Genomic DNA, 16,798 nt, shown 5'->3' on the forward strand with positions numbered 1-16,798 from the left:
AGAGTAAATAGGTCTGAATCATATTCTCATTTGTTTTCCTACAGGAGAAGTATGGTCAAAGCTTTGTTTCTTTCTTATGGGCCATAGGAGTACATTTACTTTTGTACTCATGTGAATCAAAGTCAACTTATAGCAGGCTATTGCCCACTATCAGCTGATGGGGCAGAGCTGCACCAGGGTCAGAAAGGATCCTAACAATGTTGTCAGGATCCACCCTATTGCTTGATTGACAGCTGGCCCCACCTTTCAGCACACAGCTGAGAGCCAGAGCCCACCCCCTCCCTAGCCCAGCACTCTAGTGAGAGCTGGAGGTACACAGGGAAGAGGGCTGACTTAAAGTTACTGTTCTCTGCTCACAGCAGACCAAGAAAACCGTGGATTTTTTTCAGACAAAATGTTGGCTCAAACTTGTGTTGCATACACACGGTCACACAAAATTCTGACCGTCAAGAATGCGGTGACGTACAACGAGCTGAGAAAAATGAAGTTCAATGATTCCGAGAATGCGTCAAATTGATTCCGAGCGTGTGTGTTTTTTTGCGTGTCGGAATTGCATACAGACGATCAGAATTTCCATTTCCTTTTCTTGTCGGAAAAATTGAGAACCGGCTCTCAAATTTTTGCTGTTGGAAAATCCAACAGAAAAAGTCAGATGGAGCCTACACATGGTCAGAATTTTCTTGTCGAAATTTCCGATCGTGTGTACGTGGCATTATGCCGCGTACACACCATCACTTTATGTGATGAAAAAAAAACGACACTTTCTGTGAAGTAAAAAATGACGTTTTTGAAACTTCAATTTTCAAAGACGAAGTTGCCTACACACCATCGTTTTTCTCACAATGTTCTTGCAAAGTGAGGTTACGTTCCACCACGTTTTACCATTGAAGCTTGCTTCATAAGTAGCTTCTGGGCATGCGTGGATGAAAAAACGTCTTAGAAAATGACGTTTTTTGCTACACACGGTCAATTTCTGTGAAGTAAAAAGTGCACTTTTGAAAAACGACACATAAAATTGAAGCATGCTTCAATTTTTTTTGGTCGTTTTTTACAAGACATAAAACGACGTTTTCCCCCACACACAGTCAATTAAAGTGACGTTTTTAAAAACGTCATTTTTTTTCATCACATAAAGTGATGGTGTGTACGCGGCATTAGAGTTGGAATGGGACAGCTGCAATATGGGGGTGAGCACTGTATGTATATTTGTTTTTTTTATACATCCCATTTTATTTTTTTATTTTTTTTTGAGTAACCATTTATTTTTTTCATGAAGTCTTCCCTTGCAATCGATATATAAAACCCTCATCATAATGTAGGGTCTGTTATGGATGATTAGAAGAATCCCTGGCCACCTTCTTTTGGTGGTATTTGATCACCTCTGCGGTTTTTATTTTTTGCGCTATAAACAAAAATAGAGCGACAATTTTGAAAAAAATTCAATATTTTTTACCTTTTGCTATAATAAATATCCCCCAAAAATATATATATATATAAAAAAAAATCCTCAGTTTAGGCTGATATGTATTCTTCTACCTATTTTTGGTAAAAAAAATCGCAAGAAACATTTATCGATTGGTTTGCGCAAAATTTATAGCGTTTACAAAATAGGGGATAGTTTTATTGCATTTTTATTAATTATTTTTTATTTACTACTAATTGCGGCGATCAGCGATTTTTTTCGTAACTGCAACATTATGGCGGACATATCAGACAATTTTGACACATTTTTGGGACCATTGTCATTTTCACAGCAAAAAAATCTATAAAAATGCATTGTTTACTGTGAAAATGACAATTGCAGTTTAGGAGTTAACCACTAGGGGGCGCTCTAACTGTAGAGGGGCGGGGCTGGACGTGTGATGTCATTGATCGCCTTTCCCTATATCAGGGAACAGACGATCAATGACAGCGCCACAGTGAAGAACGGGGAACTGTGTTTACACACAGCTCTCCCCGTTCTTCAGCTTCGGGGACCGATCGCGGGTCCTGCGACCCACGGCTGGGCACTTAAAGAGGACGTACAGGTATGTGCTTGTGCCCAGCTGTGCCATTCTGCTGACGTATATGTGCAGGAGGCGGTCCTTAAGTGGTTAAAGGAATTGTTTATTTTTAATGGTGCCATTTGAACTTTTGAAAGAACTGATCATGCTCTCAGAATATCCTATCTTCCTAAAATGCTCCATCTTTTCAAAGTCCATCTGATCCCCCATTCCAGCACATATCAATATTAAACAGAGGAAAATACTTAAATTTATTTAGGGACACCATAGACATCACATTGGGGCCTCTGTCTTGAGGCAGCAGTTTTCAGGCGGTTTACAGATGCTATTTCTAGCGCTAAAATGCCTGAAAACTGCCTAAGCCGGATGAGAGTAAAAAATAGTAGGAGGAAAAAAAGGCGTTATAGGCTTATTCCTAGGACGTTTGGTAATTGGCTCCAGGCGTTCAATAACCTGGCCAGTGTTATAGGCGAAAAGTCCCCCGAGCAGTGCTCAGCACTTTCTTACTATTTGGATTCTATTAGCCAGGCTCAGTGGATGTACGGGGGTGTGACCTGGTTAAGATGTGATGAACAGTTCAGGCAGCGGAAGGTGCTCAGGCACTCTTTGAGGTAGGAACCACAAAGCTATCTGTTTGTGGATGAAGCTCATGAGCAGTACAATGGGTGGTCATTGTGGTTGGAGGCAATGGTTTCCGACTGGGATCTGGAGCTGTTTGCGGATGCGGCAGGTGTGGTGGGTTACGGGCATTTTTTGTGGGTCAGTGGAGTGCTGACAGATGGCCAGATTCGTGGCAGGAGGCAGATTTGCTGGGCAACCTGGTACTATTGGAACTCTTTCCCATAGTGCTGGCCGTGGAGCTTCGGCAACGGGAATTCAGGAAAAAGAGGGTTCGCTTTCATTGCGACAACTTGGGGTGGTGCAGACAAGGTTTCCGCTTCTTCTCCTCTGGTGGGAAGTTTCCTTCGACACCTGGTGTTTGTGTCTGAATTGTTATGTCTGTGCGGTACATGTGCCGGGTTTGAACAACAATGTGGCCTACAAAAAGGTTTGGGGGAAATGGCAAGTCCTGGTTAATGAGATAGGCGGTTGTAGGGGCAAAGATGATCGTTTGTGCTTGTTGCTATATTTATTGGCAGAAACATGGAGGATGGGGTCTCTTTTTTCAATTTGGGTCACAAAAAGGAAGAAAATTGTTATATTACATAATTTAGATGGAGAATAAATTAAAATTAATAAATAATATAATAATTTATAGTTTCTTGATGGAATTAAATGGTTAAGTATTTCACAGGAATATCTCAGAGTTTTGGAAAAAGTTTATGTACAATATCTGAAATACTAAATTGTATTGTTTGTATTGAAAAAATAGGATCAGAAACATTTATTATTTAAGATTAATGCACTTATGTTGTTTGTTAATTATAGTGCATTGAGGGGGAATTGTTATGCCGCGTACACACCATCACTTTATGTGATGAAAAAAAATGACGTTTTTAAAAACGTCACTTTAATTGACTGTGTGTGGGGGAAAACGTTGTTTTATGTCTTGTAAAAAACGACCAAAAAAAATTGAAGCATGCTTCAATTTTATGTGTCGTTTTTCAAAAGTGCACTTTTTACTTCACAGAAATTGACCGTGTGTAGCAAAAAACGTCGTTTTCTAAGACGTTTTTTCATCCACGCATGCCCAGAAGCTACTTATGAAGCAAGCTTCAATGGTAAAACGTGGTGGAACGTAACCTCACTTTGCAAGATCATTGTGAGAAAACGATGGTGTGTAGGCAACTTCGTCTTTGAAAATTGAAGTTTCAAAAACGTCATTTTTTACTTCACAGAAAGTGTCGTTTTTTTTCATCACATAAAGTGATGGTGTGTACGCGGCATTAGATTTAGAATTTTATACTATTTTAAGTGATAAAAGTTTCTGACATCTCTATTGAAACATGTTATTTTAAAGGTTGTTGAGGAAAGAGAAAGGTCATCTGTTTTGGGTTACATGTATTTTTGAAGTTCTACGTCAAGACAATGGGTGGAGTTATGTTACCTAATATACACAAGTGGGTGTTACGTTTGTGACAGTAGCATCACCATCTTCCTTGGAGCTATTCTAAAAGTAAAAATGCTTAGCTTGGCTTTAAGAACAGTATAAGAATCCATGTGGTTTGAGTAGCTAGTTAGGAACTTGGGGGTAACCCGACCCTGCTGGAAGGGACCCCTCCCAACAGAAAGGTGTACCATCATACCATCTGATTCCTCCTTCTGAAATAATTATCTTGCCATGTGTTACCAGCTGTCATTATGTAAGCATTATCTTTTGCTTGTCTATCTTGAAGAATAAACTTCACATTTTTGAAGGAAGCCTAAGTCTTGAATATTGGGAACAAAGCACCTGGGAAGAGAAGACACTACTGACATAACACATGACACGTTGTCAAATGTCTCCCCTTTCTACTTTTTACAGCTACTGAAGGTGTAAGGTTGTGCCGGATGCTCACCGCCCGGTCTCCTTTGAGATACTGGTGGCCATCTTGGGCAGTCTGGGAGTCGTATGCTCTTTGACTCACGAAGCTGCACTTTTTAAGACAGCCTTTATACTGGCCTTTTTTGGAGCGGTGAGGATTAGTGAACTGGTGTGCAGATCTAAAATTTGTGGTGGGGGCTTGGACATGGCATATGTGGTGCATCGGGAAGTCAAGGTTTTGATTTTCATTAGCAGGTCTAAAATGAACCAGCGTGGTATAGGTAAGTGGGTGGATTTGGGTGGGGTCCACAGCTCCCTGGCATGCCCGGTCCGTATCGGGCATGCCAGAGAGCTGTGGACCCCACCCAAATCATTGCTGTATGGGAGTGGTGGGCTTTAAGGTGGACAGGGCATTTCTTTAAACACCTGGATGGGTCCACCTTTTCCAGGTTCCAATTTGGGTCAGTTTTTAAAAAGTCTTCTGGCTGCAGGTTTCCATTAGCAGGAATATTCCTCTCATTCGTTTGGATTGGGCTGCTCGCTGGGGTTTGGAGGACAGGTTAGTGCGTGAGATTGGGCGCTGGGAGTCGCAGAGATACAGGTTATATGTACGGCCCCATCTGTTGCCGAAGTGGTTCGGGTCCTTCTTTGGTGGGGTGCCGGTCTGTGTCGGGTTCATGGCTGGGCTAAGTGCTTCCCTGTCTATGTTTTTTGTGTTATATGTGTTGTGGTGGTAGTCCGTCTGTTTCAATTGCATTGGTCAATGTTGTCTGTGTGTGAACAAATAAACAGGATATGGGATTTTAAAGGTGCTAAATTATGAGAAAAAAATAGAAAAATATTTATTTTTTACAGCAGTTAAAAAACTGATAAATACACATCTTTTGACCATCACAGGTATACACCTATTACCCAACAAGTGACAGTACCAGAATGTATTCAGTTGAGTGTAGCGTCCATTTTTGTTAAACAGTTTTGCCTATTAGGCTTTGTCAGGACTGGACGCGGAAGACACTTTAATACGTTTTGTAAGAAAATTCCAGCTGTCTCAGCTTGCCTGTGCTGTGGGCTCATTCTGTTGTGCTGGGGTGTTCTTCCCACCCCAGAGCAGTAGGTGGAAGCAGTGGAGTCAATGTTTGGGTGCTCTTCCACTGCTGCCAATCAGGAGGGTTGAGCCTCGCTCTGCATGCTGGGGGAGGGTATTTATGGGGCAGACGCCATTGGTTCTGGGTTGTTCTTCTTCTTCAAGTGCGTCATCCACCTTTAGGGTGTCTGCAACATGGCGCCCCAGCGTTATGGCCTACCTGGCTGGGGGGAGTTCCTGGTTCCGGGACCATATGGGTCCGGAACATTTGAGTCATGGCAGGATAGTGGTCGACTGGGTTCCCAATCCTGAAGATCCCAAGTGGTATAGCTGTTCGGTGGGAGTCCACCTGAGGAGAGCCAATGAGAGGCTGGCGATCCAATAGGGTCTCGAAAATCCACCAGGGGTCGAGGTGTCCGGACACTGGGAGGCTGGTCACCTGTCAGTCGGTACCTGAAATGAATTAGAAGGAGATCCAGGTGTAATTCCACTAAGGAGGTTCATCTCCGTAACTACAATCAGGATAGCCTGTGGCAGAGGTTTCTCACTGAATCGATTCTAGGAGGGTCTGTGGCAGAGACTTCTTCTCAAAGGTTCGAGCGATACTCTGGCTGCCAGGTCAGTGAGAGAGGCCTCCAGGTACGCTATTTCCACTCAGGCAGGAGTGGCACAAAGAAGTGTTTTCACACGTGGGAGCAGGACTGTTTCCCTATTACTACGCCTGAATTTGCTATTCTCCTTCTTCTTTCAACTCTACCTTCTTCACCACAAGTTTATTGTTTTTACCCGGCTGGGTAATAAAGAGCACAGCAAAAGACACCTGTTGCGGACATTCCTTTACTTCTGCTATATGCACCATACACCCCTAGGAATTTGAAGAGTCACGAGGTAAATGTGCCACCCAAAACAAACCAGCAGTTCCTCCGGGGGTAGTGCTACACCTCGATGAAGCACGGAGACTAAAGCAGTGGAAACAACTCCCTCCAGATACATATGCAACCACCCCGTCTCGTTCCGTCCAAGATGGCCACAACTCCCGTAAGGGAGAATGAATAGACGTACTAATTAGAATATCTCTTAAAGTGGAGTTTCCATCCCAAAATGTGTATTTCATTATTGTGCTCATTAGACCTAAAAAAGTAAAAAAAAAAAAATATATGTTTTTTTTTTACTCATCTGAAATGCCTGTTGCTATGCGGTCCCACGAAATCTGCCTTTGGATTCTGACATCATCTCCCTCTAATGCTCCTGGGAAACGTGTGTCATCATTTCCCAGGATGCAGTGCGCTACCCAATTATCACTCCCCATCCAAGACTTCCAGGAAGTAAGTGCTTGTAGGCTTCACAATGCCCACAAGCAAAATGACAACAGTGTAGACATAGTTTAATAAACTATCTTTTTTGAATATCTATGCAGATCGGCGGCGGATTGTAAGTAAGTAATAGTAAGTTATATTATAAAAACGCAGGATGAAAGGACATACATTTAAAAAATGCTAATTGTGGTTGGAACTCCGCTTTAACGTGCCTGTAATTTATATACATAATAAATTAGTAAACAATAATACACAGGGAGGAACATGCACAAGTCCGTATACAGGCATACCTCAAAGGACTGCACTCACCTCCTTCCTATCTTACAATTATTCAACCAACCTGGGAGCTCATGCGGACCAAGGACTTAGGCCTAGTACACACGATAGGATTTATCCGCGGATACGGTCCTCCGGACCGTTTCCGCGGATAAATCCTCTGAGGATTTTGATCCGATGGAGTGTACTCACCATCGGATCGAAATCCGCGCCGAATTTACACCGCTGTGACGTGCCGCGCCGTCGCCGCGATGATGACGCCGCGACGTGCGCGACGCTGTCATATAAGCAATTCCACGCATGCGTCGAATCATTACGACGCATGCGAGGGACGGGTTCGGACGGATCGATCCGGTGAGTCTGTACAGACCACCGGATCGATCCGCTGGAGCCGATTCCAGCGGATAGATTTGTTAGCATGCTTACAAATTTGTATCTGCTGGAAATCGGAAATATCCGTGGATAAATATCTGCTGGAACGTACACACCAGGGGATCTATCCGCTGAAACCGATCCGCTGAGATTTTTCAGCGGATGGATCCTCTCGTGTGTACGGGGCCTAAGTATAAGCGTTCATATCAAGTCAGATTCCTATTCAGACTGGCCTAAATATACATTGCACATAGGGCCTCTTAAATATCATATAATCAATTTATCCAGACAACAATGTAACAGCAAGGACATCTTCTCACCAGAAAGAAGGTCCCAAACGTCTTGGACCAACACACCTCCTGGAGATGTTAAAGACTCCTCACCAAGAAGACAGGACTGGAAAGGTAAATGATGGATGAGTTCCCAAATTCAGATAATTACAAAAAGGGAAAGGGGGAGATGTTCCACCTATATACAGTACATAAAGCGCATTCGAGGGCAGCAGTTATTGTTATTAATCCAGCGGGTAATATAACCCATGAAGGTACATATATCTCCACTGCATTCTAGTCTAGCCAAGCCTATATCTGACTGTAGGCCATTCCTGGTGTACGTGTTCAAAGACACTTTCAGGCAGGCAGGCAGGCAGGCAGGTGATTCAGTGATCTGCAGTGCATAAAATATATATACAGTCTCCTACATATATATTCACTGCATTCTAGTCTAGCCAAGCCTATACCAGACTATAGGCCATTCCTGGTGTACGTGTTCAAAGACACTTTTAGGCAGGCGACTTAGTGAGCTGCAGTGCATTTAATATATATATATATATATATATATATATATATATATCTACTGCATTATATTCTAGCCAAGCCTATACCTGACTGTAGGCCATTCCTGGTGTACGTGTTCAATGACACTTTCAGGCAGGCAGGTGATTCAGTGATCTTGATTCAGAGGTGATCCTCATCCTCTGTCACCCAGGCTCAGAGTACTTTGGCTGCCAATGCTGCTGCCAAAAGTGGCCTCTTCCATCGGCTCAATGTCATCAGTTACTCCTTCCCTAGCCCCACCATCATGCCACGAGTAGTCCCCACAAACTGTTCGCCCACAGTGTCGGGTAAATGCTGCAGGAGGATGCACAGCATTTTGAAGGCTCCGATGATAGTACCCAGGTTGAGGCTGAAGGCACTAACGTGAGCCCATAGAGAAAGGGTGCCCAAGAAGGACAAGAAACTGGCAGTCATGTTCCCACAGCTGCAGCATACTGCCAGGTTTGCTCTAGTGTCGAGGAGGGAGGGGATGATAAGGTCACTGATTCTATGTGGGTGGCTGATAGAAGAGGGGCCAGCTTAAGGGCAGCCAAGCGACTGCATCACACCGCAGAGCTCTGCATGTGCAATGCGCTACTGACTGCACGTTTTTTCAAAATTTCTTTGGTGTGGGCCTTTTTTGAGACGTGTGCAGCAGATCGCACCATTGCTGTTTGCAACATATGTCTGAAGCGTATCAAGCGTAGCCAAAACAGCAGCCGCTTGGGCACCACATGCTTGACCAGAGATATGTCGACCTCCCATGCAGTCAGTTGGCAACAGAACTTAAAAGACTCACACAAAAGAACAAGGCGGACCTCTCCTTGCTCCTCATCAGCTGGGATCTCCAACCCCACTATACCTTAAGTCCTTAAATAAATAGTTAAAAAAATCATACATTGTGATTTCTGGATTTTTTTTTTTTGATTATGTCTCTCACAGTGGACATGCACCTACGATAACAATTTCAGACCCCTCCATGATTTCCAAGTGGGAGAACTTGCAAAATAGCAGGGTGTTCAAATACTTATTTTCATCACTGTATATATTAAAGCGACAAATAAATGCAATGGGAACCCTTCCAGAACTGTCTCATGGGTGCAGACAGATATGCCAACGTTTCGAGGCTTTATGAAGAATACCGCCTCTTCATCAGGGCTAGGGTGATGCAAAAGATGTCGCGAATACAATCTAAAATAAAGAAAATAAATACTTTCAATACACAATGAAAAGTATAAATTTAAATTTTCTGGAAGGGTTCCCATTGCATTTATTTGTCGCTTTAATATATATATACAATTCTGAATTTATGTTCTATCTTTAGTGATGCTTGGTGCCCTCTGACGGTTGCTCACCCTAGGTCGTGCCTTCTTTTCCCCTTTTTTTGGTCATTTGAATGTTGTTTATGCTGTTAACATTTACTGTGATACGTTGTCTACGAGCAACATCATTAAAATAAAATTTGATATTTTTTGATACATTTTTTGTCGACTAATTCAGTCCTTACTTTACAACCAATCTCCCACGCTTAAAATCCCATTGAGGAAACACAGTCCTTCGGGGGTACAGCAACTGGCTTATATTCAGGGATGTGGTGAGACAATGGTTTTTAGTTTTCAATTATAGGGGACACCCACGTTCTTTCTTTTCCTGCACTACTTTGGTCCCACTTTGATGCAACTTGAGGTCCATAGACCTCCAGAATACATAAGCATTGCTTTAAGTCGCATCAAAATTGCGGCAGAATTGTGCAACTTTCAGACTGCGTTAGCCTGAAAGTCGCAAGATTCTGCCACAATTTTTTTGCTGCGATTTTGCAGCGACTTGAAGCAATGCCAGTGTATTCTGAAGGTCTATGGACCTCAAGTCACATCAAAGTGGGACAAAAGTAATGCAGGGACTACTTCGAAGTCGCTGTGACTTGAAGTTCCGGCCGCTATCTTAATGTTAAATATAATTTGAATATGTGGAGGGGGTTGCTGGAGGGGTTCCGTTCATGGAGGGGGGGGAATTGTGCCACTGCTGCTGCTGCCACCGTATAAAATAGTACATGAACTGCAGGCATGGAAGGCATGGCAGGCGGCATAGCTCAGCTTACCTGTTCCAGGCGCACTGAGCTCGAGAGCTGAGCTGTTCTTCCAGTGACGTCGGAACTAGCACAGAGACGGGCGGGTGCACACAGAAAGTGTGCACCCGCCCAGCCATAACAATACAGTCCATCGCGCAGGAAGCAGTGGCGCGATGGACTGCGCCACAAAGGCATTTTTTTGCTGCCAATGTAGTGCCTCGTCTGCAATCCTGTGATTGCACAGACGTGGCGCTACCCATACAGCACTGTGCCCGGTGCCCGACGTTTGGGCACAGTGCACCTAAGGACCTTATTTGGATTTTTATTTTTATTTTTTAGATTTTTGATTTTATTTTTGATATATTTATTTTTTACTGACTGGGGGAGGGGGGGCGCCCGGGGAGGGGGGGCGCCCAGGGAGGGGGGGCGCCCCCTATGGACAGGCCACCACTGCTAGCACGCCAACTGCTGACTTTTCAGCTGGTAGACTCTGCCCCCTTTCGAGAATTTGTGGAATGTGCGGTACCTCAGTGGCAGGTTCCCATCTTTTTTATCGGAAAGGCCATTTCAGCTCTCTACCGGCAAGTGGAAGGCAATGTCTTGGCCTCGTTGGACAGGGCGGTCAGCGGTAAGGTGCATATTACCGCTGACTCATGGTCCAGCAGGCATGGACAGAGATGTTACCTTTCTTTCATGGCGCACTGGGTAACTCTGCTGGCAGCTAGGAAGGATGTAGGACAGGGTGCAGTATTGTTGGAGGTTGTTCCACCAACGCGCCATCAAAATGCCAGTAGTGGTGATTCTGCCACACCTCTCTCCTCCACCCCCTATTTTTCTTCTTCCTCTATGGCCTCTTCCTGTGCAGATTTGTCCTCGGAACCAGAGGTCTAAGGACTACGCAAGCACTCAGGCAAAAATATGCCATGCAGTGCTTGAGTTGGTTTGCTTAGGGGACAGGAGCCACACAGGGGCAGAGATTATGTCAGCTCTGCAGGGGCAGGCTCAGAGGTGGTTGACCCCACACCAGCTTCAGCCAGGAATGGTGGTTTGCGACAATGGCACCGACCTCCTCTCCTCCCTCCGACAGGGACACTTGACCCATGTTCCCTACTTGGCTCATGTCCTTAATTTGGTGGTGCAGCGGTCCTTGTGCAGGTACCCGGACTTACAGGATCTCCTGAGGCAGTCCAGGAAAGTCTGTGGGCATTTCCACCAGTCAATAAATGCCAGTGCTCGGCTGGCTGAACTTCAAAAGGAATGCAACCTGCCCAAGAACGGCCTCATCTGTGACATTCCCATGCAGCAGTGGGACATCAATGAGTACCTGTGCGAGTATGGCACCAGGACAGGGTCAGGGGAGCTTGGCTTTTTTTTTTTTTGGCTACTGATCATGGATGCATGCACTGTCCTGTCAGCATTTGAGGAGGCCCAGAGGATGGTGAGCAGTAACAGTGCATGCATCAGTGATACCGTCCCTCTTGTTTTCCTGTTGGAGCACACACTGCCTGGAATAATGGACAGGGCACTTGAGGCAGAACAGAGGAAATGAGGACTTCCTTAACTCTCAAGACCCCCTTTATCCAGACAGTATTCCTGTGGGCCCGCTGATCACACAGGAAGAGGAGGATGAGGATGAGGATTGTGTCAGCATGGAGGTGGAGCCTAGCACTCAGCATCAGCAGCAGTCTTCAAGGGATCGTTTTCAGTCCCCAGAAACCCATGGACTTTTACAGGGGTTGGGAGAAGGTGGCTGCAGATCATGTTGTCCATAGTGACCCAGAGGACTCCGGACCGAATACCTCAGCAAACCTACGCTGCATGGCCACCCTGATCCTGCAAATCCTGCGAAATGACCCTCAGATTCATGGTATCAAGGAGAGGGATCACTACTGGCTGGCAACTCTTCTTGATCCACATTACAAGGGTAAGGTTGCAGAACTTATCCAGCCTTCACAGAGGGAGCAGAGGATGACATATTCGGGAGGTCTTGCAGAAAGATTTGTGAAATGTGTTTCAAGAGCCTGGGAGGTTACAATTTCCTGGTACTCCTGGATAACGTGTTGCTGAGGCTTCGGTTAGTCACAGAAGGAGCGGTGAAGAAGGTGGCCATCTGACCGATGCGTTCAGACAATTTTTTAGTCCGCAGTCCCAAGGTCTGATCGGTTCCAGTTTAACAGGGGCTTGTAATTACAATTTTTGCTGTAATATTTCGCAGCAGGGCTCATTCCTGCGCTCAACAAGAGTATCTGTGAGGCTTTACATTGTTTTGCTACCAACACCACCACCGCCTAAGGCCCAATTTTTCTGCCCCTGTTCACCAGGGGCACGTAATTAAAATTTTTGATCTAATATTTCACAGTAGGGACCGTTCCTGCGCTCAACAAGAGTATCTGTGAGGCTTTACAGTGTTGTGCCACCAACACCACCACCGCCTAAGGCCCAATTTTTCTGCCCCTGTTTAACCACTTAAGACCCGGACCAAAATGCAGGTAAAGGATCAGGCCCCTTTTTGCGATTCGGCACTGCGTTGCTCTAACTGACAATTGTGCAGTCGTGCGACGTGGTTCCCAAACAAAATTGGCGTCCTTTTTTCCCACAAATAGAGCTTTCTTTTGGTGGTATTTGATCACCTCTGCGGTTTTTATTTTTTGCGCTATAAACAAAAATAGAGCGTCAATTTTGAAAAAAATGCAATATTTTTTACTTTTTGCTATAATAAATATCTCCCAAAAATATATAAAACAACTTTTTTTTTCCTCATTTTAGGCCGATACATATTCTTCTACATATTTTTGGTAAAAAAAACCACAATAAGCGTTTATTGATTGGTTTGCGCAAAAGTTATAGATTATACAAAATAGGGGACTGTTTTATGGCATTTTTATTAATATTTTTTTTTACTAGTTATGGCGGTGATCATCGATTTTTATCATGACTGCGACATTATGGCGGACCAATCGGACACTTTTGACACCATTTTGGGACCATTGTCATTTTTACAGCGATCAGTGCTATAAAAATGCACTGTTTACTGTAAAAACGACACTGGCAGTAAATGAGTTAACCACTAGGTGGCGCTGTAAGGGTTAAGTGTTCCCTAGGGAGTGATTCTTACTGTTAAGGGGCGTGGCTACACGTGACACATCACTAATGACCGTTCCCGATCACGGGCAACAGTCATCAGTGACAGTTTCACCAAGCTGAATAGGGGAATGCCTTGTTTACAAAGGCATTCCCCTGTTCTGCCCTTGCCGACCGCAATCGTGGGCCTCTCAGGAACATCGAGTTCCCGGGACCCGTGGTTTTCAAATTTAAATGGACGTTCCTGTACGCCAATCTGCTTGCCTGTGCCATGTTGTCGACGTACATAGTCGTGTGGCGGTGGGCAAGTGGTTAAAATCACTGCACTTGAGAAAACTGAAGTTTTGAAAAAACTTGTTTTGCATTAATACATGTACCCTGGGGCAGGACCCAGGTCCACAAACACTTTTTAGGACAATAACTTGCATATTAGCCTTTAAAAAAATTACGCTATGTGCGCTCTCTTTTGTTTATGACCTTTATTGGAGGTCCCATCATCTATTGATCTCCTATAACGGTGGTGACTGCAGTTTATAGTTCAGAGGAATACTTCTCTTAGAGGCTGTTTTTGATTTATAGCTCTGGTGAGTTTGAATCCCTGAGGGGAGTGTATATCACGTGGTGGAATTGTAGTGATCTGTGGAAGGTGCACACTGCAATTTTATTTAGGCTTACCTGTGGACACTATTCTGAGCTACTGTAACGTTCATCACTGCTCTTAAAGACTTTAGTGTGAAGTTGGCCACATGCCACTATTGCTCAACATTAGTGCTGTTTTATAGTATTTGACTTCTACATTTTTTTTTGGACTGCTTATGTTTTTATATACTATTTTTATATGTTATGCTATGTTAATGAAAACAGGTAACAAATATAAAGTAGGTGGACCCCCAGGTCCCGGCCCCCACCTATGTAAATGGGTATCGGTACATTGTACCCCTACCCATTCACCAAAAGATGTGTCAAAAAGTGAAAACCACAATAGACAGTTTTTGTCAATTCCTTTATTAAAAAAGAAAAAAAAAAGTGTCCCGCGATGTACATCCATCATCAATCACGCCACCTGACGGACCCAAAAAATAGAAAAAAAACTCTGCCTCCATGGGAACATCCCAGTTACTGCTGTCTTTTCCCTTTTGACAGCTCTTATATAGGCAAAGGCAGGGCCACCCACTGACATAACCAGATGACCACACACCCTCTGACATCACATGACATCAGAAGGGGGTGGGGTCACTTGGTTACATCGTTGGGTGGCATTGCCCTTGCCTATATAACAACTGTCACAGCAAAGAGACAGCAGTCACCGGGAGGCCTCCTATCTATGCAGAGCTTTTTATATATATATGTATTTTTGGGGTCTGTCGGGTGGCATGATTGAAGAAGAATGGACATCGCGGGACACCTTTCTTTTTTAATAAAGGAATTGTCAAAAACTGTCTGTTGTGGTTTTTACTTTTTGACACTTTTTTGGTGAATGGGTAGGGGTAAAAAGTACCCGATACCCATTCACATAGGGGGGGCAGGATCTGGGGGCTTCCAGATTCCGACAAGCCCCCTGACCGCAGAACCCAACAACCAATGGCCAGGGTTGTCAGGTAGAGGCTCTTGTCCCCATCAACAAGGGGACAAAGTGCTTTGGGGTGCACCCCAAAGCACCCTGCCCATGTTGGGGGCAAGCAACCTGGGATAGATCAGGAGGGGGGTGGTCCTATAGATTTTGTTTATTAATACATTGCCTGCACTGTATATATACTCTACACGGACTGCACTGTGTGTGTGTACTGTGTATATATATATATATATATATATATATATATATATTTATACTAAAATGCCTGCACGCCACTAACTAACCTGCCTAATCTAGCTCAAGGTCTCTCAATCTCCACGTTATCACACTACATACGGCCGCCGTGTAAGCAGCCTTATATAGTGGGGCGTGGACTTAGCCCCCTGAGTCATGATCGGCCAAAGGCACCATGTGTTTGGCAAATCATGGTTCTCACAGCAGATCGTGCTGTGATTGGCAAAAGCATGCAGGTCAGGTGCAGGCTTTGGCCAATCAGCAACCGTCAATGCCCTGCCATGTCACATTGCATTATGTGATGCTCTGCGATGCTCAAATTTGCCGCAAACGCCCCATATGTTCAGTTCTTTCGCGAACAAATGAACACCCAATGTTCGAAACAAACTTACGTCTGATTTGAACATCGGGACCATCCCTATTTTTAACATTTTATCTAATTGGACTCAATTGGAAAATGTGTAAACTCTGTGTGAGAGTTGTGTGAACTTTGTGTAAAAATATTTATAAAGCCCTAAGAGCCGGTTCACACTGGGGCGGCACGACTTCGGGGGCGACTCGGCAAGGCGTCCTGAAGATGACTTCAGAGGCGACTTGCAAAATGACTTCTGTATAGAAGTCAATGCAAGTCGCCCCGAGTCGCCCCCAAAGTCGTACAAGAACCTTTTTCTAAGTCGGAGTGACTTGCGTCGCTCCTATTAGAACGGTTCTATTTAATAGAATGGGACGCGACTTGTCAGGCGGCTGAGTCACCTGACGAGTCGCCCCAGTGTGAACCAGCTCTTATGCCGCATACACACCATCACTTTATGTGATGAAAAAAAACGACATTTTCTGTGAAGTAAAAAATGACGTTTTTGAAACTTCAATTTTCAAAGACGAAGTTGCCTACACACCATCGTTTTTCTCACAATGTTCTAGCAAAGCGAGGTTACGTTCCACCACGTTTTTCCATTGAAGCTCGCTTCATAAGTAGCTTCTGGGCATGCGCGGATGAAAAAACTTCGTTTTAAACGACGTTTTTAGTACACAAGGTCAATTTCTGTGAAGTAAAAGTTGACGGTTTGAAAAACGACACATAAAATTGAAGCATGCTTCAATTTTTTTTGGTCGTTTTTTAGAAGACATAAAACGACGTTTTCACCCACACACGGTCAATTAAAGTGACGTTTTTAAAAACGTCATTTTTTTTCATCACATAAAGTGATGGTGTGTACGGGGCATTAGTATTGGTTGAGTTTGTTTTTAATGTTGCAGTGGTGAATATGCGGATAAACGACTGCTTTGTACAAATTCTGTAGATTAAAGTAACAAACAGTCATACATATCAACACAATGCATACATAGCCTCTTTGAACATTTCAAATAATTTTAAAGCATTTTTTTAATGTTTACAGAATCCAAAATTAGTTATGGGGGATATTGACACCCAAAGCCTTGAAGAGGAAACTGATTTTGAAGGATCTGCTACGAACACAGGTAAAAAAAAATTGTTTTTTTTACATATTCTTT

The 16,798-nt window shown here is 43.9% G+C and overlaps 1 protein-coding gene across 2 annotated transcripts in view; it reads left to right on the top strand.

The window, feature by feature from the left end:
* PDC (phosducin) overlaps window positions 1-16,798 on the top strand; it is a 68,625-nt gene that overhangs the window by 30,186 nt on the left and 21,641 nt on the right. For both annotated transcript variants that reach the window (XM_040359758.1, XM_040359759.1), the window contains exon 2: window positions 16,684-16,765. In XM_040359758.1, the coding sequence (XP_040215692.1) occupies window positions 16,699-16,765 (67 nt within the window). In that variant the 5' untranslated portion in view covers window positions 16,684-16,698. The remainder of the gene's footprint in view (window positions 1-16,683; window positions 16,766-16,798) is intronic.

This window comes from Rana temporaria, chromosome 7 (genome assembly GCF_905171775.1).
Source record: "Rana temporaria chromosome 7, aRanTem1.1, whole genome shotgun sequence".
NCBI lineage: Eukaryota > Metazoa > Chordata > Amphibia > Anura > Ranidae > Rana > Rana temporaria.